General features: G+C 45.8%; 2 protein-coding genes across 9 annotated transcripts; one reads left to right on the plus strand and one right to left on the minus strand.

The window, feature by feature from the left end:
• Window positions 1-448: 448 nt before the first annotated feature.
• Window positions 449-15,995, minus strand: LOC308133155 (uncharacterized protein). 6 transcript variants are annotated; one of them, XM_080500453.1, is made up of 14 exons: window positions 15,670-15,995; window positions 10,669-11,530; window positions 5,639-9,770; window positions 3,874-4,219; window positions 3,544-3,669; window positions 3,363-3,457; window positions 3,204-3,277; window positions 3,037-3,082; window positions 2,899-2,939; window positions 2,730-2,800; window positions 2,449-2,624; window positions 1,854-1,945; window positions 1,593-1,733; window positions 449-1,509 (listed from the first exon to the last, which is right to left on the minus strand). In XM_080500453.1, the coding sequence occupies exons 2-13, from the start codon at window positions 11,341-11,343 to the stop codon at window positions 1,611-1,613; spliced, it is 5,997 nt and encodes a 1,998-aa protein (XP_080356579.1). In that variant the 5' UTR covers window positions 11,344-11,530; window positions 15,670-15,995; the 3' UTR covers window positions 449-1,509; window positions 1,593-1,610. The 6 variants fall into 6 exon arrangements, 5 of the variants coding, with proteins under 5 accessions (XP_080356579.1, XP_080356576.1, XP_080356578.1 ...); XM_080500450.1 differs by having other exon boundaries at window positions 3,544-3,717; XM_080500452.1 differs by lacking the exon at window positions 15,670-15,995 and adding an exon at window positions 12,231-12,325 and having other exon boundaries at window positions 3,544-3,717.
• Window positions 8,446-25,031, plus strand: dap3 (death associated protein 3). 3 transcript variants are annotated; one of them, XM_080500456.1, is made up of 14 exons: window positions 14,610-14,847; window positions 17,784-18,042; window positions 18,166-18,207; window positions 18,300-18,413; window positions 19,945-20,046; window positions 20,134-20,242; window positions 20,339-20,431; window positions 20,512-20,642; window positions 21,779-21,859; window positions 22,653-22,817; window positions 22,889-22,948; window positions 23,043-23,132; window positions 24,631-24,748; window positions 24,826-25,030. In XM_080500456.1, the coding sequence occupies exons 3-14, from the start codon at window positions 18,169-18,171 to the stop codon at window positions 24,909-24,911; spliced, it is 1,188 nt and encodes a 395-aa protein (XP_080356582.1). In that variant the 5' UTR covers window positions 14,610-14,847; window positions 17,784-18,042; window positions 18,166-18,168; the 3' UTR covers window positions 24,912-25,030. The 3 variants fall into 3 exon arrangements, with proteins under 3 accessions (XP_080356584.1, XP_080356583.1, XP_080356582.1); XM_080500458.1 differs by lacking the exons at window positions 14,610-14,847; window positions 17,784-18,042 and adding an exon at window positions 8,446-8,503 and having other exon boundaries at window positions 24,826-25,031; XM_080500457.1 differs by lacking the exon at window positions 17,784-18,042 and having other exon boundaries at window positions 14,609-14,847; window positions 24,826-25,031.
• The last annotated feature ends 484 nt before the right edge of the window (window positions 25,032-25,515 follow it).

Raw genomic sequence — 25,515 nt, forward strand, 5'->3', positions numbered from 1 at the left:
GCTGTATAATTTGTTAAAAACATCTTAATGAAAGATTGAATCATCAATTGTATGTATAATCCAAATAGTATTGTCATGTATAATACTAATTGTACACGCTACTGCTGATAGGAGAAAAACAGGTCTTTCGATGTACTGTACATTCACATAAACTAAATGCTTACTTCCACTATGTGGATAAGCCCAAAGCGAACAATCTACTATGCATTTGTACAGGAAAAAAATGACCTCCAGTCCTCAAATATTCAAAACTTAAAAAAAAAAAAAACTAAAAAAATAACAAAATAAGTTCTTATATAGTCCTTATCAGAGAAATATTGCTTTTAAAGACTGCATGAGTTCGCTTAGACACAAGACAACATGGCACTTCTACAGAGCATTTAGGGGCAAATCAGTCCGAGTTTTCAGCCCCCCTCCCCCCCCCCCCCCCCCCCCCCCCCCCCCCCAACCAGGACATTCTGATTGTCAATGCTCTGAAGCAACGAGTGAAACATTCTCAAAGGCAGTCTTGAAGTAAACAAAAACACTTTTTACACGGTCACCTCCACTCGCTAGGAAGAAATACTGAATATAGCTAACGTTACACATTCCCGTCGTGAATATATTCCGTCCGTTTCTTTAGCAGATAGGACACAAGCTGTCGCTTTTTTTTATTTTCTCTTTTTGTTTGTCAAAAAATAACTTCTTTCTTAAAACCTCATTACAAATTCTCTTGCATTGATGCCAAAATTCCTATCACTAACCCCCCCCCTTCCCTGGCCTATTCACTGGTACATAGCACACACTGTCTTGGTAAAGTGAAGAAAAACCCCTTACACTGTCTCAACAGCTTTTAACTGGCTCACTTCTCCTCGTGCCATTTCCCAAAGGTGCAATGTGACTTTGAAAGCTTAACAAGAAAATGAAGGTTCAATTTTGACCTACTTAGGGCCCGGGCTACATTCCCCCCCCCACCCCCTCCCCCCCGGGCAGCTTGAGCTCCTCGTCTCTTGGAAACCTAAGGATCTGAATAAGCTGAGTACCATACATGTCCACTTTTTGACTCTGCGTGTAAGACCGTCTTTCCAAAAAATCCTTAAGGTGCCAAAGTAAGAGTGATCAAAGTCTGTGTGTGTGTGTTTATAGTGGGTCCACTCAGCTCACATACAAGTCTTTAGTGTGCTTGTTCATCCAGCACTAGTGCAAATTCATTTCAGCTGGTCTGTTTCTTCCTTTCATCCGGGACAATCTCCTGTTCCTCTCATCCCTTGCTGCTTGGACAAAAGACATGTTGCCATGGTTTCATCCTTGGTGTGATGCCCTTCAGAGTGCGAGGTTCAACACACTCATCTGTCAGTGTGCGAGATGTCTTTCTTGCATTTGCGGCTCCTATAATTCTCAAGCTCTCTGCCTCCTTTCTCCCATCACATGTTCTCGGTGGCACTGCTACTGTTATTAGCCGTGCTGTGACATCGGGTGGTGTCCATCTGTCCGGTGGTGGGCCTGGTCCCTTTCTCAGAGTGGTCCCACCTACGAAAAGTGTTGATACTATCAGTGAAACAATGTTCTCCTGGTTGTCCTCCCCTTGATTGCGCAGCTGATGCTCTACTTACCTCTCCGCCAGTGTTAGCTTATGAATGCTGTAGGGTCATAAGTAAATCATTGAGCCGTTTCCTCCTCTGTTCTCTGCTGCAGGCCTCTCCTTCCCCTCGTTTTTCTCCGTCCTCCTCTTGTCTGTTCTGGGTTTTACTTGGCTGCAGCAAACATGGATGCACAAGTAATTGGAAAAAGAGACTTTTACCCTTGTGGAGATTCTCATTGTTAAAACTGAAGTTTTAGGGGGGGGGCTTTTTTTGGCTTTGTTTTTAACTCACATGGGGGCTGGCAGTGAGTGAGCTGGAGGTGTCCTGATTTAGGTGGTGGGGGTCACTGCTGACAACCGTCACCTCCACGCCCACTGGGAGATCTGAGGATCAAAAGGCAAACATGTATGTAAGTGAAGGCAGAGAAAAGCTGATGAAAAGCAGCTCGGCGTGCCTTCAATAATATATATCTGTGTAATATAATATACTATATATTATGTGAGTGCCCTTATTTCTCCTAGATTTCTATCTGCGATCACTGAGGGAGCCGTTGATGGAAACTGTGCGGTTTCACTCCTAAAGCTGATGGCTGCTGGGTTTTTGGACACCAGCGGCAGATGACAGAAACGGGGAAACATTTCTGCAGGCTGAATTATGAGGTTGGAAAAACACTTAGTTTGTGCTGCAGAATATGATATGGAGGGACAAGCCAAATATGTGGATGGCGGGCTGAAGGTGGAGCACGCACACACTTACACTGAAAGTCAAAGAATGGAGAAGAAAAGGTCCGCACTGATGTGCAGTAAAAACGACACCAACCACGTACACATATGCATACACAACGCCTACAGAAACAAAAACGAACACACACACTTGCTTCATGGACCTGACTTGATGTGGCAGTCGTCCCCATTGGCTCCGTCACAGGTTAGATGCTGTGAGTCGCCCTCGTCTTCCTCCGCGCCTCTGTCACGCTCCCTCTCTATCCTCATTTGGATCTGCCGGTCTCTCACAAGCTCCCAGTTCCTCACGAGAAACACGTGGTGCTTCATCACAAAGCTCCTAGCCCGGCACATGAGGAATAAACATTAAACACCAAAGCTGACCTTTGTCCAGTAACAGTACAGTTTGTCATGAGAGAAGACGCCCCGGCTTCCTTTTTCGTACCTCTCACCGCTGGTCAGAGGCTCCATGTCAAGGTGAGGGAACAAGCTGGTAATGTCACTGGAGCTCTCCTCCTGTCCAATAAACAGCAAAGAGAGCAAACCGTTGACGTTAGTAGAACAAATTACAACTCCGAAAATGCAATCAAACAACCCCAAGTGACAAAACCCACCATGGCCTGGTGGAAGGATGCCGTCCTCTCTTTTAATCGGCCTGAACAAATCAGACAGATACAGGTACCGTCAGACTGTGCTGTAAGTGTATTGATCGAACACACCAGCTAATTCAGACAAAAAGGACATCAACTCACAGTATCGTCGCTTCCTCTTCAGGGGGACGGCAGGCTGTCGAAGAAGCTGCAATGAAACAGCCCGACAGTTACATCCTAATACAAATACCCTATTGCAGAAACTACTCTCATATTTCCACAGATGATTCTTCATGTAAAATGTCTAATGTGTGACTGCAGGACACTACCTGATTATGCTGCCAAAGCCACATCACGTCATATGGCAACTGGAAATGGATTCGTTTTAGCCTCAAGTACTTCCCTGGAGAAGAGTGAGGGCGATTCAAATGAACTATTGCAGCTGTTTCAATCCGCTACATGTGTTTACATGTGACTTTTATACTCACCAACGTGAAGGGGAGCAGGCAACAGAGTATACTCATTCTCTCCTGGTGAGTACTCCATACCTTCTCTGCAGTTTTTCTGGCCTTGGGAGGGAGGACTAGAGGAGGAACATGCCAGATAAACAAAAGTAGCTGATAACCAAAAAATGTTATAATAGGTTGTTTGTGGACTCGGTTGACTCACTCTGTAGTTTTGTAATCATCCGAGTAAAGCCCTGCATTCAGAAACTTCTTCACGGGAGGACCGTCCACTCTCTCCTCTCTCTGTATGGTTTCTGGTTGGGGTGGAGCCTGGTCGACGTCTGATTGGCTAAAAGATTCAGGGAGGATGTCACACTCGGGTATGTCCTCAGTGACACTAAAAGGAAAGCATGAAGAGAGATAGAATGATAGAGAGGAAAAGAGAAAGAGAGAAAAGGCACTGGTTTAGCACACAGTGCTGAAAACGATGGGTTAATAGAGCAGTTGTGAGTGGTTGTATTGAATATTCAAGTCAACCAGCTCAGGTGTTTACCTATGACAGGGGGAGTCACCATGTTTCCTCTTCCGTCCTCTCTTCCTCTTGGCCTGCAACTCCAACTCAGTAACCTTCTGCACTGTGTCACCTCCTTCCTGCTCTCTCGCTGGCACCCTCACGTCTTTTCTCCCTCCCACCTCTCTCCCATCTCTGTTGTGGCTGTGTCCTGGCAGGAGGTCAGGCGATGACGTGGACGGAGCCGTAGAGGACTGCACGGGGGAGGGCAGCGGGTGCTTCCTGGGCCGCCCCGGCCCTCTTTTGTTTTTCACCGTTAAACTGTCTGGCGTTGGCATAGTTTTCTGCTGCCCCCGGCTTCTTGAGTCACCTTGTAAACCTGCGGCCGCTGAAACAGAAAGCGGAGAGGGAGGGTGTGAGGCAGACGGAGGCAGGCAGGGAGGGTGGGGTGGAAGTAGTGGAGCGGAAATGAGACAGATGTGGATCAGTGATTGAGCCGGCAGGAGGTGTGAGGTGAGGCTAGTCTAGGCTGAGTCATGCACATGGGCCACAGATTAGGTGAGTCACAACGTTTCCCCTGACCAGATCACTTCTGGGAAATGCATTAAGATGTGATTTATCTATACCCGCACACGCTGCAAAAAAAAAAAAGAAAGAAAGAAAAAAAAGAAAAAGGACCTCAAGAGAGGACACAGAACAGTGTGCATACTTGGTAACCAAATATGCAAACGCCTGCACTTTGCACACATTTTGTTTTTGCACTTTCAGTTAATATAAAACATGGCCTGAAAAAGGCTGAACAGACAAAGCATGTAGAACATGTTTCTGACTGTTCTTCTAAACACAAGCATTTCTTCAGATGGTAAACCGTCAGATTTAATCCTCTTTTCGGTCCGACTCAGACGTCCGTGCTATTCCTTCATCAATCTCTCCTGAGGTCGTCTATCTTTTTGTTCCATTTTCCACAACCTCTGACAAGACTGACCACTCTTTCCTTTTTGGATTTTTCCAAGTCAAATGGGCCTCGTTGGCCAGTGGTGAGGAATAGGCTCAGCTTTAAATAGCCAATCTGGTGGTTAACTAATGACTGTGTTCACTGAATAGCCCTGGGCTGAAACAGCGTGCGGTTCACTGCATACCCAGAAGATGTCAAAGATTTTCTGGCAGATTCCTATCAAGATACTGCCCTCCTGCTATAATACTTTCTTTTCTTATTTTTTTAATTTCAACAGAGAGCGGTTGCAGAGTGGCTGTGTTTATGCCAGGCACCTTCTCTTGCACAGCAGAGGGACTCTGAAATTGGCTATAAAAAGAATGGAGTCTGATTTCTTCTCAAACACCCTTGAGGCTTTGATGCATGGCTTAACAACACCTGAGAAAAAGCAGCGCTGTCACTGTGTCGGGAAAACTAGTGGAACCACGGTTTCATCTCCACACCGTGCAAACATAGAAATCTGTCACACTGTGCAAATAAGTAAAAAGAGGTTCCTTGGCATGAAGCCTATACACTCAGCTCACTGTCAGATTCTGTTTGCTGTCATTATATTTTTGTGGCAAGCACAGTTCTTACTAGATTTTCCATTATATCATGATTAATGTTGGTATTCTGTATGTACTATATATATTCTGCTGATGAAACAATAACACACAAGTCTGCATTCACTAAACTTAAAAGGAAAACTCTCAGTCGGGATTTTCGTTGCACTGTTCAGCAGTTTCCAGCAATATGACACAATACCCTGACACTAAGCAGAAGCATGGATTTCTAAGGGAACATTTATTGATTGAATCATTTATACATCCTCACCTGCTTCTCTCCTCTCGGTCCACGCCGGCTCGTCTCTCCTCCATGACCTCTCACCACTTCCTGCAATCCGACTGGCCAATCCACTTCTCAGGCCTCTCCCTGCTGTTGCTAAGGCTGCGGATGTGAACAGGTTGGTATGGGTTGGGGATGGAGATCTCCTGTAAGGGGGCAACTCTTGCGCGTCCTCACTGTCGTCGTCCTCTCCATCTGATGCAGTCAGTCTGTCGGTCTGTTGCACTCCTGTAAAACCTCTCCAGCTTAGATTTGATTTTCCAAATCCTATCCCTCCCAGGCCTCCGAATTTTGTCCAGCTCTGGCCGAAACCGCCCCAGCCTCCACCGAAAGAAGACAAGTGCGAGGAACCTAGTCCCAGTGAGGTGAGTGATGTATGTTTGTACCTTTCTGCTGCTGCTGCTGCTGCTGACGAAGAGGCAGCAGCAGCAGAGACGAAGGAATCGTTTCCGTTCTCACATAACCAAGGTGATTCTTTAGACAGCATAGTCCTTGCTCCTCTTGTCCCTTTCCGTCCTCCTTCTCCTTGCCCTAAAATGAAGGCTGACCTCGGCTTTGAACTGGCTATCCCCTCTCTTTCAATCCCTTCTTCCTCTTCATCCTCATTCAATTCCTCCTCATCCTCCAAGTCCCGCTCGCAGTGCCTGTGGCGATGCTTATGCTTATGCTTGTGTTCGCTTCTCCCACAGCCACAGGAGAGGCCAGATGTGAACCCTGAGCTGATGTGTGGACCTCCTCCACTGGATCCTGCCATATCTCCCTCAGCCTCTCCTCCAAAAGCTCCCTCCCTCAGCAGCCGACTCCTCCGCCTGTGGAATCTGGCCGGGTTCAGGAGGAAGTGGGCATGATGGGGCTGATGGGGGGCGTACTGGTGAGGAGACGGGAGTGGATAGGAGCTGGGAAGGTGATGGAAAAGAGTTGTTGCTGGAGGATAACCGCTGTAGAAGCCCATGCTTTCAACGGTTTCCTGAAATTTCGATGGGCAGCCGCATTGCCTGCGGTCTGGCTTCTTGCTACAGTGACAGGGGTAGAAAGGCTGCGTGGAGTATGAGGGATTAGCAGAGAAGGAAGAAGGGTGAGGTGAGTAAAAGCCATTCAGATTGATCCTAAAGATGTTGGAGCGGAGGGAATGAGACGAGGAGTGATGCCGCTTTCCTGTGTTCGTACTACCATCAAATCCCTGTCCCAGTCCTGTCCTCACCCAACTTCGCCGGCCAATTTGGACTTCACTGAACTGTCCGATCAGGTCTTCAAGATCGGCCAGAAACTCCGGATCCTGCATGTGCAGCTGCTGGTGCTTTTTCTTGTGTTTGTTTTTCTGTCTCTTCAGTGCATTGTGCCCAAGGCAAGAATAATAGTCCGAATGTGAGCACTTGTTGTGTCCTGTACAGGGGCAGGGACACAAGCAAGCACAAGAGGAGGGACAGTCGAACTCCCTACGTCTGTGCCGGTGTCTGTCCCGGTGCCGCTCCATGGTATTTAGGTTGGTCACAGGGTTTACGTGTTTGGGCGGGCGAGAAAGGGGAGAGGAGACAGGAGAAGGACGGTCCACGAAAGATGAAGTGTGTCTTTGACCCCCCAAAATCAATCCTGACCCCTGGCCCAACCTCAGCATGCCCCTTCCTCCCCGCATTTCCCCTCGCTCAGAGACGCTGTTGTTATCTGTCCCGATGCCACTGTCGCTCGGTAGCGTCTCCTCACTGTGCGACTCACTCCTGGGGGAGGGCGTGGCGTCTTTCAGGTGGCAGGGAGAGCTGGGCGTGTGGTGCAGAGGAGGGGTAGGACAAGAGAGCTTACATGAAGACTGGTGAAACGGAAAGTGATGCCTTCCCTGACACGGACAACTCTTCTTCACAAAGGGGGAGATTGATGATGAGGAGGGAGGGCGGGGGGAGGTACAGGAGGAGGACGGGGAGGGGAGGGAGAAGGGTTGAGAAAAAAGCAACGAGGACATTGGTTCTGTGAGGCTTCCGTCACTGTAAGGACTCTGGGCTCCACTGGAGTGGGTGAGAGACGGGGAGGGAAAAGGGTGAGAGGGAGGAGGCTGAGGATGGCTGGAGGAGAAGAGAGACGTTTCAGAGGGATTGGTGAACAGCGAACACGGAGTGGAGCTCTGGCTGGTGGAAGTCGGATTGGCGGTTTGAGATTTTGGCTTGCGTCCTCGCCTCTTGCCCATGTAGATGGTCCCTCGTTTGCTGACATTGATCTGAGGGCCCAGCTTACTCCCAAAAGAGGAGGACAGGGCTGAGAGCGTGTGCACTGTTGTCGCTTCTATTGATTTACACATTCTCAGCGAGGTCTTGCCATCTGCTGCCTCACCTCCCCTGCCTGCTTTCCCCACATAGCCAGACAACAATACTTTGTGAAGTCTTCTTTTCTTTCTTTTCTTCATTTCATTTATCAACCGCTTAATCTTTAGCTGCCGGTTCCCTTTTTCAGGGGGATGAACATTTTTGCTGCTCTCGATATGACCAGGGTGATTTGGTAAATCTTCGCATGGGTCTGCGGGGAAGGACCTTTTAGGAGGACGGCCACGTTTCTTGGGGCTGGATTTAGTCTGAGCAGCACAGGGCCGTATCGGACTTGGCTCCGGCACAGGGGCTTTTTGAATTCCGTCACTCCCACGAAGAGGCACCTCAGTTGATATATCATTCGCGGAAAGACGAGGGGATGGTTCATCCAAGCTGGAACTGTGTGATTTGGGACGGCCCCTTTTCCGCACAGCATTTACAGGGCATCTGGAAGCAGGGGGGCTGGTGTCCGATGTAGCGTGACTCTGCTTCGGTGCTGAAGGCTTGGTTGCTGAAGACAGAGAGGAAGAGCTGCTGGTTACGGAGCTTGAAGGTGCCGAGTGTGAGTCATCACAAAGCTGAGCAGTGGCTTTGGCAGGAAGGGGCGTCTTCAAGTTCTGGGGGAAACTTGGTACCGGATTATGTAGGAAGTCCGATGGGACTTCATGATTATCTGTCCTCTGAGTTCGGTGTGCCAGCTTGGTCCAGCTGGGTCTCCTGGCTTTGCGTTTCTTGAGCGGCCGGCTGTCCTGCTCTTGAGGGGAGGAAGGGGGAGAAATGGGTGCATGGGCAGAAGGCAGGGGTAGAGAGGGAGGAGCAGAAGAGGGGGGGTGGCTTGGAGGCACAGTTGAATATCTTGAGACATCCTGTTCTTTTGATTTACTGTTATCACCTGTTGGGGTTGCTGGCTCAGCTTGTTTAACTGACTTGCAACTGTCATCTGTCTTTTCTTTCTCGTCTGCTCTGCCGGGATTTTTGCACATTTTGTCCAGTTTACCATTATCAGCCGTGTCACTAGACTTTCCAGTAGTATCCTCTGTTCTTTGTTTGTCTGGACTGAGCTTATCCCTTTTTTTCTCAGCCTTTCCTCTGTCAATCTTTAAGTCATCTCTCCATAGATCATCAGCTCTATGCTTTTCATCTTTATTGTGCCTTTCTTTTCCATCTTTCTCTTTTTTCTTTTTCTTCACTTCCTCTTTTCTGCTTCCATTCTTTGCTCTTTCGGCTTCCAATCTATCTCGCTTTGATTTCTTCTCTTTTCGTTTCTCTTTCTTTGCTTTCTTCTCTTTCTCTCTCTTCTTTTCAAGTGCGGGCTGTAGATCGGGATCCTGACCTTGGGACTGGCTGGAGGAGACATCTGTAGCGGGGGAGGATTGTGGTTTGGAGGTGACTGTGGGATAGGAAGGAGAGTCTGGCCTACTCTTACTGGAAAGGCTAAAGTCTTTGTGGGAGATTGAGGAGACGGGAGGTCTTGTTGAGGAGTCTATAGAAGAAACAGAGCAGGAACTGCCATTTTTCCCCACTCTGTTTTTTGTCGAGGACGTGCCAAGGATGCTGGCACAGCTCTTCCCATTTGATAGTCCCTTCTGTTTAGTCGTCTGAACCAAACCATTATGTTTCTTGGAGGTGTTTCCTTCATTCCTGGTTTCCGAGGCTGCCTGGGTGCAGGGGGTGGAAGGAGCAGCTGAAGCGATCCGGGCTGTTGTGGGTGAGCAGGGTTTAGGTCCTGTAGGGACGGGCTGGCTGACACACGAAAGCTTGTCTTTTTTTACTCTCTCCGATGAGCCATTTGAATTCACCTCTGCTTTATCAGCCAGCTTGATAGGAACCTGGGGAATGCAAACATACAAACTCTGTCATTAGCGGCATTGGCTGCGACATCCATTAGTTTTTTTGATAGACAGTGAAGGACAATGCAAACGAGGCAGTAACCCGAAGTGCTTTTGTTATTGTCTGCCCATCAATAGAGAAAGTGAGTCTAAAATGACTCAATCAGGCAGAGAAACGGGGCCACGCTGAGGAGAAGGAAAGAGTGAGGTGGTGAAAAAAAGAATGGGGTTGACACAGAAAGGAGAGATACAATGGCAGAAAAACAGAGAGGAAGAGAGTGGGAGAGGGGGGAGTGAAAGATAAATGAGAGCAGGTAGAGAAAAAAGGGGATGTAAAAATAGAAGAGAGGGACAGATATAGAGAACCAAGCAGCGAGAGAGAAAGCTTTGCTATTGGTAGCTATAAATTGCCACTAATAGAGATGAGAAGGCTTGACATTTTATACTTGTTCTGTAATTTTGGGAATGCTGGAGCTTGAGTGGCGGTTACGCGGCTAAAGCCGTAAGCTTCCCCTTGGGTGATTGTCATAAGGACTGATGGACCAATGTCTGTAATACTTCCAATTGGTTGCTGTGCTGTTGTCCTATTTATAGACCTGTTTATTCTAACATGGTACTAAGGTTTCAGTACTGAAACAATAGTTTATTTGACCATATAACAACAGAGAGCAAAGCAAAAAGATTTCAAACTACAAAAGTGCAGCTCCAAGCTGGTGGTGAACTGTGAAAAGGAAAAAAAAACAGCTACAGCACATATGTGTCATTAATATTTAAAGGCAGCAGTCACTGCAACCGGCAAATGTTTTATTTTAAGCAAACTTGTCTTCGGGTCAGATTCGACTTGAGTTGTTGACATTAAAGAGGCTGGATGTGTGTGTAGCACGGATCATAAACCTACCTGTTTGGCAGATTTGGTCCCGGGGCTGGTAATGGCAGGTACTGTGACCGGCATGGAAGCTGTAGCAACTGTGGATGATAATGACAGTGGCTGTGATGATGAAGATGACGATGACAATGATGATGTGAGTGGCGGCGAGGCAGCAGATGCAGTCTGTTTGGATGTGGCCTGGCCAGCATCCAATCCTGAGCGTTGTTCTCTGTTCGCCTCATCCAGGATAGAGCTGGTTTTACTCTGCTGGCCTGCTCCGACCTCGCCATCCCCCCTGAGCAGTGCCCCCCTGCCTTGTCTCTGATAGGTCCTGATGGTGGGCTTGCAAACGTAGCTCTCCAAGATTTTGGGGGGCTTTTTGGTACGCTTGGTCTGGAGACCGATCCGGACCCGTACGTTCCCCTCGGAACAACTCGTCTCTCGGCCAGAGATCTGGAGCTGCTGCTGCCCCACACTTCCACAGCGCCCCTCGATGAGCAACTCCAGCACTGCCCCCTTGTCTCCCTCTCTCTTTCTTCCGGCTCCTCTTTTCTCCTCCTCTTTTTTCCCCACGTCACCACTCTCCCCATCGCCTCTCCTCTTTTTCTCCGTCACCTGGTCCAGCTCGGGGTCCTCAGGTGCAGAGGTGGTCTCTCGAGTGGAGGCGGCGGTCGGAGGGGATCCCCCCTTCACTCTCTGGTCCATCAGAGAAGTCAGGGGGGAGATAAACGATGCAACAGGGTTCCCAATATAACACTTTTAAATGGGGGTCAAAGGTGAAGAGCACAGTCCAGCTTAAAATGTTTACAAAAAGAAGGCAATAACTGTCCAAGTCCGGCTGGATCCCGTCATCAAGCCGAGGAAAATCTTCCTCCCGTCCTGCAGGCTCGAACTGAGAGGAAGAGATTTTGAGGCAGACAGAAAAGGAAAGAGGAGACAGACAGAAAGGCCAGTGATTAGTCATTTCAGTGAGCTCAGATGCTGAGGAGCAGCAGAACTCAAATCGAAGGGAAAGTCCCCATCCTACATGCAGCTGTAAGAGAGGTGCTAAAGTCTGTGTCCACAGAGATGATCTCATCCTACAGAAAACTCAAGGGGCCGATCAACGAAGCCGATTCCGGGAACGTCGGCATTAACTGGAAGAAAGATTTACTCACAGTCCCCAAAAAGAGCCTCGGCAACTTCTGGCTGACAAGCTGAAAGTAAGAATTGATCCGAAAGATGGCAACCTCCCTCCCCCCACCAAGGTGTATGCTTTCACTTATATCCTGATCCAAACTCTGCCTCTCCTCAGATCGATACGTCAATCAATCAGCTCCAGAATGATTCAAACACTCCTCCCCTCCTCTCCCCAGTGTCTTTGCGCCTTCTGTTCTCAGCTACTCCCACAAGCAATTCTCCTCCCACCCTTCCCACTGCTGTACTTTCTTTTCTCTCCGAAACTCCCCTTTTCATGTTTGGCAGTAAGCTTTCGCATGCATTCTCTATTAGCCCCATCCACCAACCCCCCCCCCCCCCCCCCCCCAGCCCCCCCACCCGCTCTCTCTCTCTCTTCCCTCTGTAGACCACACACCAAAATGGTCAACTCTTACACTGTATAAACGTTAATCAGAACCATATTTCCTCCTCCACGTCGTTCTTTTCCTCCTCTCCAACCTAAATCCTTCCATTCACAGTGCGACCGTTCCCCTCCTCCTCCCCTCTCAGTAGTGGTAACACAAATCCGAAGGAAAGGGTAAAACTTATTTTTGGAAAGGAGTGCAAATTCCTCCTCCTCCCATTGCTTCCTCTAAAGTCAAGTAAGCTTTTCATTGACCCCATTGTAAATGGACTTTTAATGTGACATTACAGCAAGGCAACACACCCTAAAACAACATTCTCCTCAGCGGAAAAAAAACTTTCCCTGCGTTCACCAGAACTTATCAGAGGGAAGCAGCATCTTCTATCACGTTTCCTTCATTATTCTCCCGTCCTCATTAAGGGAGACGCTCATCCATTTTCTAATAAAACACAGTCTGCCAAGCATTCATCCAGCCCTCTCCCGAGAGCCTCTTCTGAAATAGCTCATATCTCTCTCAATGCGCTGAACTGCCCCTTGAAACTTACGAGAGCATCTCAGATAATGTTTTCATTTAGGAGCGCAGTGGGCTATCTCCCCTGCCTCTTGGTCCCTCCACACCCAAACCCTTTCTTTGAATCGCACAGGGCTCAAATCAACATCTGTTCCAGTAAGCGCTGTTACGCAACAGTTCTGAAGAACATTTTTTCAAGGCCACACCTCCCTCGGATAAAATAATACGAGCACTGAGATGGACCGTCGCCCTCCTCAATGGCTGAAGCCGCTTGAAGGAGAATCTCTCCTCCAGACGAGGATGACGTGGACGCAGGCACGAGGAGAGCACGGAGCCAAATGAGTTACAACCCTGTTGTGAATTAAGCCGCGCTGGTCACCCGGAGGTCACAAGTGGTGACAAAGGGTGAGAGAGTGTTTTCCATTAGAGCACCAATACTGGAACTCTCTGCCCATTGAGAATAGATTCACCTGGACTGCTGCTTCTGTATCGCATCTTAGGATCTCTGCTTTCATAAAAGCTTTAAAGGGTCTGGAGCTTTTACTTGGGATGTCCTATCCATTTGTTGTTTTTTTTTAAGATATGGTTTTACCAATTCTAGTTCTTGTTGTGTAACGATTGTTTTATTACTCTCAGCACATATTAAAATGTAAACCTTGTGTCATCAAAAACTACAAATGGTAAGCTGATGCCAGCATGCATGAAGATATTATGCACCGTGCACATGAAACTACCGCAACTGTTAATATGATCATTTTCAAATAAATTCTCAATGCATCGAGAAATAAAGTAAAACGACTCCTTCTAATATTGTATAGAACAGTATTGTGTAGACTACTACACTAAAACAGTCAACAGGATTCCTGTCATTTATAAACTCTTCGTACAATCTACTGATGCAAAAACATGCATTTGATCCAAATTAGCAATTCTAAATTTCCCAAAGGTTTTTGAAAGTGTGCAAATATGATCGGTCGGCTGAGATCATACTTCAAAACACCGTATTGAAGATGGAAGTATGGATGTACAGAAACTTTAAGAGGAATAAAGTTGTAAGCAGGGGCGGAGCTTCAATGGTGGTGACCCCCAATCCTCCTTGTAAAGTGATTGTCTCACCAAATTGTCATTGTTTGTAACTTGTCAGAGATGACAAGGTCAGATGTAGCCATCTTTTCTTATCTTATAAGAGAAATCTTAAAACTTTCCAGTGATGTCAAGAGGAGGTGAAGGAGTAAGCTTTAAAGATATGTCTTCGTTTTTAACAGTAGAAATACATGTAAGACTATTGCATATTGGTAAGCCAGTGTTGCACTTTGTTGTTGAATAGTTTACTAATTGCACAGAAGAATGAAAAGAGTGATAACTCTTGTGCAACCTTGTATCAATGACGGCAACAAACGAGAAAGAAATCCATGTGTTTAAAAAGATTAATATTTCATTGCCTAATGTGAAGAATTGATTTACCTTAAAAGAGCAATTATAGTGTTTTTACACATCCTATAAAGAGGAATCAGTGGATCCTTCATTTTGATCACTCTTTGCACCCTCTCCTCATAAGGACTTATTAAAGTATAAATGGCAAAATTGATATTTTCTTTTACATTTCACCAGAAAAGAAGTAGCAGAAAGCAAACAGCTTTCCGTTTCTCTGTATTCCATTCTGTTAACATATGAAGCATTTCATCTCAAGAAAAGTGCAACATCAATACATAGTTAAACCAAAGAAGAGAATGAAAGTGGCAGGTTTTCAGACTGGAAAGGCCAAGTCCACTCAGCATCAGTCAAAACGCATACTGATAGCATTTCTTACTCTGGTGAGCCCTACCTCTCAAGCATAACTCAAAATTATTCTAACATTAGACCAGGAGCTATTTCCAGTGACAGGATGATGGGTTGACTTGACACTGTAAAGTCAGTGTGGTTCCTCGGGAGCGCCGAGGCAACGATTAAATCATGATAATAGCCCACCATATTTCCAGCCATCATCACCATCCCGTGACAGCCTTATCATCAATAACTACAACACCATTATCGTCTGCCTGACAACAGTGGAAATCGGGCTCCGGTGATGGCATCTGAGATTATTGAGCCATGAAGTCTTGACTGCTGCTCCACAGACGCGAGGGAAGTTTCTCACGTGAGTCTCCCTCCTCTTCCTCGCCCTCCTCGCCATCTGACACACACTTTCCCCCACTGTTATTAGTGTGTTTGGTCGTACATTGTGTACCCGGGTCGCAGCTGCGTAGGCTGCCTGATGTTGCTACTGTAGATACAGTATGGACAGCGGGGGTGTTACCGCCGCACCGGAGCGTCAACAACAGCTTCCTTCTCCATTATGACTTTGCGCACCTCGGGGGGTGGGGGGGAGGAGGAGGAGGGGGGTGGGGGTAAATAAATAAATATATATCAGTCTCCGCGCCTGGCGCTGTCGCACTTAACGAATGATACACACATGCACGTGTTGTTGTTGTCGTCACTCGTTTCGACGTGGTTAAAAACACGTCTCGCGCAGCAGCGCACCGAGGAGACGGGGAAAAAAAACAAAAACGCGCACGGCCGCGACTTGAAAGTCAAACATGGAAGAAGTGGGAGGCTACGCAGCCTCGGAAAATGTGCTTGCTTGGTGGTGTTTGTGATGGGGATTAGTCCCCAGGGCCACCTTTTACACCCCCCCCCCCCCCCCCTTCCCCTCCTCCCCTCTTCCCCACCTCTCCTCTCTGCCCTCTGCCAGTCCTTCTGCTGGTGTCAGCAACATTGAAATAAGAAATATCGCCGCGCACGGACAACGCGGGGGCAAACGCACTCGGCAACAAGGGATAAAATTAGCGCAAAAGCGGACGCACGGAATTGTGCGTATCCCACGGTGCGCCGAGGGCACTGACGATGACAGGCCTGCACACACATTTAATTACGGACCGCCGTGACGAATCTGTAACGAGGCTACACGCAGGCGACTTACCCGAGAGCGCGTCCCGGAGCCAAACTGCGTTCAGGCAGGAGGTGAAGGTGTCGCCGTCCTGCCGCTCTCTCCGCTCCGCGCCGACACCGATCCCCGATCCCCGATCTCCTGCAGCGTTAGATGTCGCTCCGATTACATAAGTGCGGGCAGCGGAGGTTGAAACACCCCCCTAACGCCGAGTTTCGGTCCCGTCGGAGCGCGCAGCCTGCTGTGCAACAACATTGGCGCGGGTGTTTTCATAATCGCACAGTCGACGGAGCTCCGTCCGTCGGCGCGTCTCCGCAGCTAGGTGGCGGACTGGTTCCGCCGGATCCGTCTCCCCTGCACACTTCTTCTCGGGGGTGGGGGTGAGGGGGGGGGGGGGGGGAGTTGCTCCGCTCCCGCCAGTTAGAACGCCTCAGATCGTGAATCTGGTTTGCTCACAGGCTGTTAACGTGTCAGGACGACGCGCTGAGGGCTGCAGCTGTGTGTGTGCGCGCGCGCGCGCGTGTGTGTGTGCGCTCAGGGTTACAGGCTGACAGCGCGCAGGGGGGTGCGGGAGGGGTGGGGGTGTGTGCGGGAATGCAATTGCGTGGCCATTTTAATGTGGCCAAAGGAGGAGATATAAACGGTGAATCCAGCTCAGGATCACATTGCGGGTCATAACAGGCGTTTGAGGAGGAAGGGCTATTTAGACGCTTATTAAAATGGCGACGACTTGGCCGAAGTAGGCGCTGCTGGTCGGATTTAGGGGAGGGGGGTGGTGGGGGGAGCTCAAAAGTTGCATTGCGTAATGTAGTGTGGGATCCAGTTTACGCCAGGCAGATTGGAGCGATTGGCACTTATTAAAAGTTAACATGTGTGAGCTGCTTATCGTGCGCACCGATCCAAAGACTACAGTGTCTCCCCCCTCAACCCATGCCGGAATTACGCAGCATGATCAAACCACCCCATAAATATACATGGCGTAATAGATTGTGTTACTAAAACAGCAATATACAGAAGTCATAACTACATTTAGTGTGGTGGTATTTATTATTACTGATTTGGAGGAAATCAACAGGCTCATATTGTTTTTTTCTTGTTTACACTTTCAAGGCTTTGTACAATTGTCACCCTGCTCGTTTATTGTTGAGTTACATGCATACATGCAAACTGCACAAGACATTTTTTCTCACAGTTGAACAACCAGTGCTACCTGCTGGTGGGTTTCTGTACGTCCACTACAGGAACACGAAACTACAGGAAACTGTGTTTACTATACTAGTTTGAACTCTTTCTCGAGGAAAATCAAGATGAACTTACAGCTATAAGATCCTTTGTTAAAGTGTGAACATAGAGTCAAGAAGAATGGTAAAATCACAGTTTCTATTCCAACGTATTGCTTACAGCCTACTTCTATCATACCCCATATTGAGCTTGGTGACACATCCTGTAAGCGGAAACACAAACTGGTGACCGACTGTTGTTTCTCATCCTCTCGTAACACTTTTCATCGATCGAATCTGTCATCTAAAAATTTGAATAAATAGCTACAGTGCACACAGAAACAACCATATTACAACGTGGGAGTTCCCATGATATATTTTATGATGGTAAATATACTTGCACGCACTTGTAGGCTCAATGCACTTAGATCACAATGTAAAATTGTGAGAATTGAAAACTCTGACAAAAATTCAGACTCTTTGTTTTGAGTTCTACACTTGTGACTGACTTTTTTCATCGAGCAAGTGCATCAGCAGTCCATCCACCTATCACTTACATTTGTTTGATCAATTTAAGGTTGCAGGGTGCTGCGCAGCTGGAGAGTCTGCTTTGGACGGGTCAACAATCTAGCTGTACTAAAACAGGAATATATAATAATGATTAATTGTACTAGGCACTGCATTTTTATTTATTTTTTTTGCACAATTTAAACTGGAATAATAAGGCCAAGGTCAAGAAGAAGCTTCACTCCATGGTGATAGTTTGCACGGAAGAAAACTATGTTCACCTGCTCAGTGAAAGACTGCTCCTTGTTGCACCAAGAGGTGCAGGACTAAGCGGGTGAAGAATCATCCATCATCAACTTTTTTGCTTTTGATTCAGTTTTTATTTTTCCTTTGTGTTGTTTTCTATTTCTGGCGGCGAAGTCTATGGATAAACACCATTTCCCTCGTGAGTTGACTTGTGGTCGCTACGCTGCGATTGGCCGGACCGCGCTGTGACGTCAGTTCCGGCTCTGCGCTTTGCATGATGGCGGTGTCCATGACGGCTCTGGCACATTGACTTCATCCGGAGCTGCACTCTCTGTAATCTGTGAAGCTCCTGCTCGGGACGGCTCCGGAGTGGGAGACGTTGCCTGCAGCCGTCTGCGGCCACGGCTGGTGGAGGTGAAGGGTTAAAGACGAGGTGAGGTTGTTGTTTATAGGCGCATCAGCTAGCTAGTTAGCTAAGACTGTATACAAGGTTACAGGACAGCGCGTGCCCAGACGTCACCTGCTCGCGACTGTAACTGAGTTCTCTCTCCTCCAGATCATGGCTCTTTGCAGATTTTCCGTCAGACTACGAGCATCGGTAAGATCTGTGTGAACACTAGTCCAGCGTCGTTGTTATCGAAAAGGAGAAGATGTCAAGAGACCGAGGCCGTTTTGTGTTCAATGTTGCAGGTAAACCACGTCAGGTGCCTTCATGCCAGTGCTCGTGGGCAGCAGCAGGAGGCTGTGGCTGTAGAGTCGGACCGTGAACCTTTCTCAGTGTTCAGGACTCAGGAGAGCGATCCGGTAAGTTGCACTGACCTCAGCAGCTGTGGAAAAGTGGACTAACATATCTTGACAGAAGATTAAATACATGCTTATTGATAATTTGCTTTGATGAATGTGATGTTACTTCTTGAATTGTTCTGGAATGATCGTAATTTAAAAGCCCTGCAGGTACCTCTGTAATATTGATGTTAAAGTTTCTGCACAAGGGATGAACTCAGCAAAAAAAAAAAAAAAAACAGATGTTGGGATGTGCACCTGAATTGTATACATGGAGTTATATAAAGGAATTACTGAGTTGTGATTTGGGGAGAGATTAACTTTTGCTTCAAATTGTCTCCCAGATTAAGCATGGTGCCTGATTAATCCTGGGCGTCCTTCTTTTTAGTGATAAACACATTTTTATACAATCAAGCCTTCATTGTCTGTACATCATCAACGTCATCAAATCATCAAAATTGATGGTATAAAAAATATGAGCTCATCTTGGATTCCAGTGATGTTTACCATTGTGAAGCTTTCCTTCTTCTTTTAACATCTGTGTATAAATGTGAAAAGACCCGCCGTTAGAGTTTAATGTGTCTCATTCTTGTCTGATGGAGGAATTTAGATATTTAACACTCCTCGGTCCTTTTTTTTTTTTAAATACAGGATTTCTTGTTTCATGATGCTTCAGCTGTTATTGGTTTGTGAAAAGTTTGGACTGCAGTCCAGCCAGTTGGATGGCAGTGTTAAAACTCACAAAATAGTCATCATTATTGATGAATCATTTCCAGATGTGTAAACTGATGCATCACTTGTATCATCAGATATCTGATATAAGTGATGCATCACTTATATCATCAGATATCTGAACGGTCTACTGATGACCGGCTGGGGCGGTTCTTCTATTCTTAAATCTGCAGGACACTGCAGCCATGGTTTAAAAAAAACCCAACAACTTTAAAGTCAGTTTTCACTACTAATATGTTGTTGCTGTGCTATTGGGAATTAAATATCGGTTCATGAGATTTTCAAATCACAGCATTCTGTTTTTATTTACCTTCAACACTGTATTCTTTGGAGTTGTGTTTGTGCAATGATATTCATGTTGGGATTAGATTCAGAATTCAAGTGTTTCAAATAATGTGTTGTGAAGAAATGATAACATGCTGGTCAGCAGAATTATTTGTATCTCATTCCCTCTGAAGGCTGAAAGGCTTGATAATACAGATAAAGGTGATGTTGGCAGATTTTATATGCTAATGACAAAGAAATGAATAGGTTGTTTTATTCACTTTAAGCTTTTATTAGGTATTTTTCTTCATGAAATTGTAAGTTTTAGCAGGAAAAAAAAACAGTTTGTCAAATGTTGATGTCTGAAATGTTGACCTCAGACTGTAGATGAAACGGTATCAACAGAATTACTGAAACATTGTCGCAACCCACAGCGATAATTTGATATAGAAAAAGACGTGTACAGTTGCAGCTTTAAAAAAAAAAAATGAAACGATGGAAAAACTTTACTTCCACTTCCTAATTTCCTCATCTAACCCTCTGCTTCCTCCTTCAGGCATGTCAGTCGGAGAAGCACATTGGGCAGTACTACACGCTGCCGCCTGCCCACACCCGTCCTCTGTTCCCCCACGGCCTCCCCTGGCGCTATCAGCAACAGGCACGTTTTCCTTAAATAATAAAAGTGTAATTAACGTGGCGTTTTCTGTCAAAAAGGTCCGTGTCACTTATATCCATGTGCTTTCAGGCGAAGACGTTCAACGAGTGCTGTTTCATGGTGAGGCAGCCGGCCCTGGAGGTCATCTCCTACATGAAGAAAGCAGATTACAGCAAACCTGCACTGCGATATTTATTCTGTATCCTTTAAAACAAACAATGGCACTCTTGTTCCTTTTGGTCCTGCAAAAAAAAAACAAAACCCAACCTGCTGTGGTCCTTAAGAAGCCGTTCAGATGGTATGAAGGGCACCGGGAAGACGATGTCTCTCTGTCACACGATACACTTCTGCCACACGCAGGGATGGCTGGTGCTGCACGTTCCCGACGGTAAACAAGCGTCCCAACGTCGGAGCGGGTGAGCCGAGCGTGTCGACGGCTAATCCTTCACACCTTCTTGCCTCCCGCAGCTCACCTCTGGGTGAAGAACTGCAAGGAGCTGCTGCCCTCGTCCTTCAAGCCGGATCGATTCGATCAGCCGTTACAAGCCACCGCGTGGCTGCGCAACTTCAAGGTCACCAACGAGAGGTTCCTTTCAAAGGTGACAGTTGTTACAGGCTGCTTTTCATTTCCCAATATTGACTTATTATACAGAAGCAGCTTGGGGGGGTTAACATTTCAGGTTATTAAATTATTTTCCCCCCATGTTTTATATAATTAAACCTAAACTAAAATATTTCAAGACCTTTCGTATTACTTACATTTTTTCCAGTTTCTATGATTCTATCTATTTCTGGCTCACTGCTAATGTGGTAAATGTTTTTTTTTTCTCCTTAATATTAAAAAGACAAAAAAAACAAGTAACTTGTTTGACGTTGCCTGAATGTGCAGATATAAAAAGAAGAGTTTAAAGCTGCAGCCTTATAGAAATAGAAATATGAAAGGGTGAATTGTACGTGCATATTATGTAGCTTCGATAGAATTACAGACTAACCTGAAAATGATCTTCTATTGTCACGTTGGCCCGTTACACACGTCACGCTGCTTTTCTGTTGCGTTACGGTTTGGAAGACGTCGTTTCAAGCGGCCGCTCATCTGAACGTCGCACATCAGAAAACCCGACGGACGTGAAGCAGTTCCTGCAGCAGCTCTTTGCGAGGATGAATGGCTGTCGTCCCACTCTTCATTAAAGAGACGAGCTTAACGGCTTTATGCAAAGTGCAACAGTACCGGAGTTGTGATGAACGAGTCTGAGAAAAACACCGACCGCTTTATGCTAATGCTGCTCCCCAGTTGCTCCGCGGATCATAATTCTCAACTTCTCTCCGAAGTAATAAAAGAACCGGCCAGTTTAAGTTCATATGTTGAAGATACACTGAGATCAGAATCAAAGACCTGAGTTGTTTTTTTGTTTTGTTTTTTCCCAACATGTCTACATGCAGTGCGACTTAATAGCATAAACTGTGTTTTTCACCTGACGACCAGCGCCGCTATAAGCCTAGTCACTCTGAGGGAGGCACCCTGAGCGTCAGGGACAAATAGAAAGCATCACGACATCTCAACGTGCACAGAGTTATCTTGACAACCAAGCTTCAGGTTAAAGTGGCCCAAGTTTGTCGTGACTCACAAACCAGACTTCAAGCTTTTCCTATGAGGCTTAAAGAAAAAAAATTGGCTTCGAAACAAACAAACAAAAAATTAACTAAATAGAAAGTTTTTTTTCCCCTTTCTTTTTAGATAAAGACAAAGCACCGCTACGTGTGGACGAAGCGAGAGTTCACAGAGGAGGGACGCACACTAGGAGAGCTGGTGGACCAGGTGAGACGCCTCGCCGCACGTCTGGGTTTCTCTTGAAGCTTTGATGTTTGTTCGTCATCTCATCCGCAGAGACACTCCCATCATCTGTTCCTCATGTTGTTCAACCCGACTTCAATCCCGTGTCGTGTTCATTAAAGTTCCGTCTTGCTCTTTACCTCGGGCGGTGAGCTGATGGCCTGAGCACTGTGATGAGTCGGCACTATTTCTTGGCACCATGGCAATGTGTTTAATGGTTTTAAAGATAAGATCCAAAATTGAGTGTTTAGTGGAGCTATTTTTAAAAAGGTAGAACATGTGGATCACATTTCACTGATCAAGACATTTTAGCTTTACTGGACCACTCACTCACTCACTCACTCACTCACTCACTCACTCAGGACATTTTGATGTGTGTTTTGTTTCATTTTTGGACAAAATGAAGAAAAAAAAACCATACATTTCCAAATATCTGAATGAAATGAAAGTGATAATTTTATTATTTTGAACAAATGGCTGAGTTGATGACTGAATGACGTCATGTCGCCCAATGAGCTGCTGTTGTTTTGTGATTGGAGGAGGTATTAATAAACATCTGGTTTGAAAATGTAGTTAAGATTAACGGTTGTGTTGTTTTCCCCTTGTTTTTTTTACATTTTACTCCTGTTTTGACATCTGTGTTGAATATTTAGAGGCTTCAAATTGAAATCCGTTGTGTACCTAATTGCTCTCTCCTCCCCACACACGCTATTTTTATTTTCCCCCCCTGTGATTCTGTGGTCGTCAGGCCTCTTGACGGCGCTCCGTTTGTCCGCAGGGAATCTCGCGTGTGAAGAGCAGCAGCGACGTGATCGGGGCGGTGATGAAGGAGCTGAAGCAGCAGAGCGGGCAGCCCGGCACAGACTTCCGCCTGGCGGTGGCCGTGGACGGCGTCAACGCCCTGTGGGGACGCTCCACCATCAAGAAGGAGGATAAGAGCTTTGTGAGGGAAACGGGAGTCACGATGCCGCCGTGTCCTTCGCCGTGTGTTTCTCACGTTCTCGCTCTCCTCAGGTGGATCCAGACGAGCTCACACTGATCCACAACCTGAGGAAGCTCACGAAGAATGACTGGGTGAGCAGAACGCTGCTTTACTTGGTTTTCTTTTTTTATTAACCTAAACAATCCAAGAGGGGCTTGTAAAGTAAGGTGCACGTCTACATTGCAGATTGGCGGCGCCATTGTTGCCACGGTGTCTCAGACCGGCTCGCTGTACGCCGCAAAATCTGCCTTCTTGCCTCAGGAGCTGCTTGGAGAGGTCAGAGGTCATTGCAGTTGTTCTGTGTCTGTCTTGGCGGAGAATTTGGACGACCCGGGTTCCGATCCAGTGTAAAAACTGACCAAGCCTTTGGTAGAAGCTGAGGTGGTGTCCTTTGTAAAAAAAAAATAAAAAAAAAAATTTAAATAATAAAGACGCAGCTGGATAGAAGTGCCCAGAAAATGTTAGAGCAGAATGGAAAAGTAGAATTACTTTGAATAATCGTTTTAAATTATTATTTCTATTCTTCACAGTCATTTTGGTTTGAGCCGATAGATTCATGTCGTGTTTCATAAAGGGATTCATCATCTTTCATCTCATTCCAAAATGTTGAAATGTAGGTGGGGAAAAAACATAAAATAAAGAATAAAATCTAAAAGTTGTAATCTTGATGAAAAAAGTGGAATTTAGATGTTTTTTTGTCCATTTCATGAAAAGGCTCTCGCCCTTGTACTGGGTCTGTGCTTTTCTTCTCAACTCTTAACTACGGTTGATTTTTGACTTTGTGACCAACGAAACAAAGCTGCAATATTGAACGACATGAGCTCTGAAGAACCACCGCTCTGCTCTGTCCAGCTTGTTTTCTGCATGCGACAGACGTCTGGTATTATTTATCACAGTCGTATTTATCTCGTGGCTAAATGTCACAAGATCAATTTGCTAATGGACCAATAAATCCGTCTCTTGTCGTCGTCCCCGTTACTCGCATTCTGAGCAACGACTCCACTGAAGGAAAGTCGGCCATAAAAGCTTCTCGCCAGATGAAATATGGCGGCATTATAACGGCACGGTATTAATCACTTCCTCTGATGGCGGAAACGGATTTGGAACTTTTTTGACATGCAAGTTCAAATTTTGTTAATTTAATATAATTGTTTCCCACTTTACATCTAAAAGGTGAAGAGATTTGTATCTGAATCTGATTTTTGATTTGTCGGCAGAACATATTCCATGGTTGTATACAGACTGCAGGACGTCTTTTTTTTAACAAACAACAAATGTCATTATGTGGTTGCAGCTTTGTGTGATAAATGTGGCCTTTGTGTGATTATTATTGAATACTAAAGAACTTCAATCTGGGTTATTTGAACAAAATTACAGTATTATAATATGAAATTTTTATAGTATGACATTAAACAAATTTTTTTTCTATCATTGTCTTCATCACATATTCAACAATGTCGTCTAGCTTAGTGGTTCTGTTGCAGCAGAAATGTGAAGAAATTCAGAGGTTCCTAATGACGGTCTTATAAAAGCTCAAGATTTACACAAATGTTAAATAGTTTGACTCAATTGAAGATTTGTTGCCGTTTTTGATTTGACGTCAGACTCTGAACTAGTTTGGATTTTTCACTTTCTTTAAATGTCACAGCGACAAAGTATCTTCAATGAATTAAAGCCACAGTGGTGAAAACACATAAGATTGGAGGATTTTACTTCAACAAGTTTTTTTTTTGTTTAATTCTTTCTTTCTTTTCATCTGCACTGCGGCCCTCAGAGAGGGTTCGACAGCATGGACCCGTTTGTCCCCGTGTCGGTGTCCAACTACAGCGAGAAAGAGTTCGAGAGCTGCTACCTTTACTACGTGGACCGCCACTGGCTGCAGCATCCACAGAGTGAGTGAAGACTTGCAGCGGCAGACGCTTTGTGTTCGGGCGTGGCGTGTGATTGTCTTTTTGTTTTTCCCCATCAGGTCTCACAGAGGAAGGGAAGAAAGAACTTGTGTTTTTGAGCAACAGGAACCCGGACCTGATGGACAGAGTTTGTGGCTTCTTATGAAATCACAGAGGGAGTCAGACCACAAATAATGTAACCGTAAAAGACATACAAGTCCATGTTTATAAAGTCTATCTCTGTGTAAAATTCTGATGCATGCTTGTTTCTTTGATAATAAAATGTTTTAACTAAAGAAAGACTTTTTCATTGTTTTCGTCTCCACCAATGCTGATTAAAAAAGCAGTAATGACACAAAACGTGTTTCTTTAGTTTAAGTTCGTTCTCCTTTCCGCAAAATGAGTCAAATTAATATTTGTGCATAATGTGTAAATCTCAGTGCATGTTGTATATTTGTTTATGTTGTGTGGTTCTGGATCATCACGTGTCGCTGGTCTTTGTTTATTCTGGTTCATCTAGAATCGGTTTTACTTTGTAGCTGAATAATAATTGCTGGTTCACTGATTTCTACATCACATATATTCAAACAAGACTGTCATAATTATAGTCTCAGACTTGAAATAAATAACATTTGATCTTATGAGATATTTCTGATAATTTGAGGGACGCTTGATTTTCAAGCCGAATAAGCTAAAATATTGACTAAAACAAAAAAGGGCTGTATGTATAGATATACTGTAAGCTGTGTCACTGCATAGTCCCACTTTCT

The sequence above is a fragment of the Blennius ocellaris genome, assembly GCF_963422515.1.
Source record: "Blennius ocellaris genome assembly, chromosome: 8".
Taxonomy (NCBI): Eukaryota; Metazoa; Chordata; class Actinopteri; order Blenniiformes; family Blenniidae; genus Blennius; species Blennius ocellaris.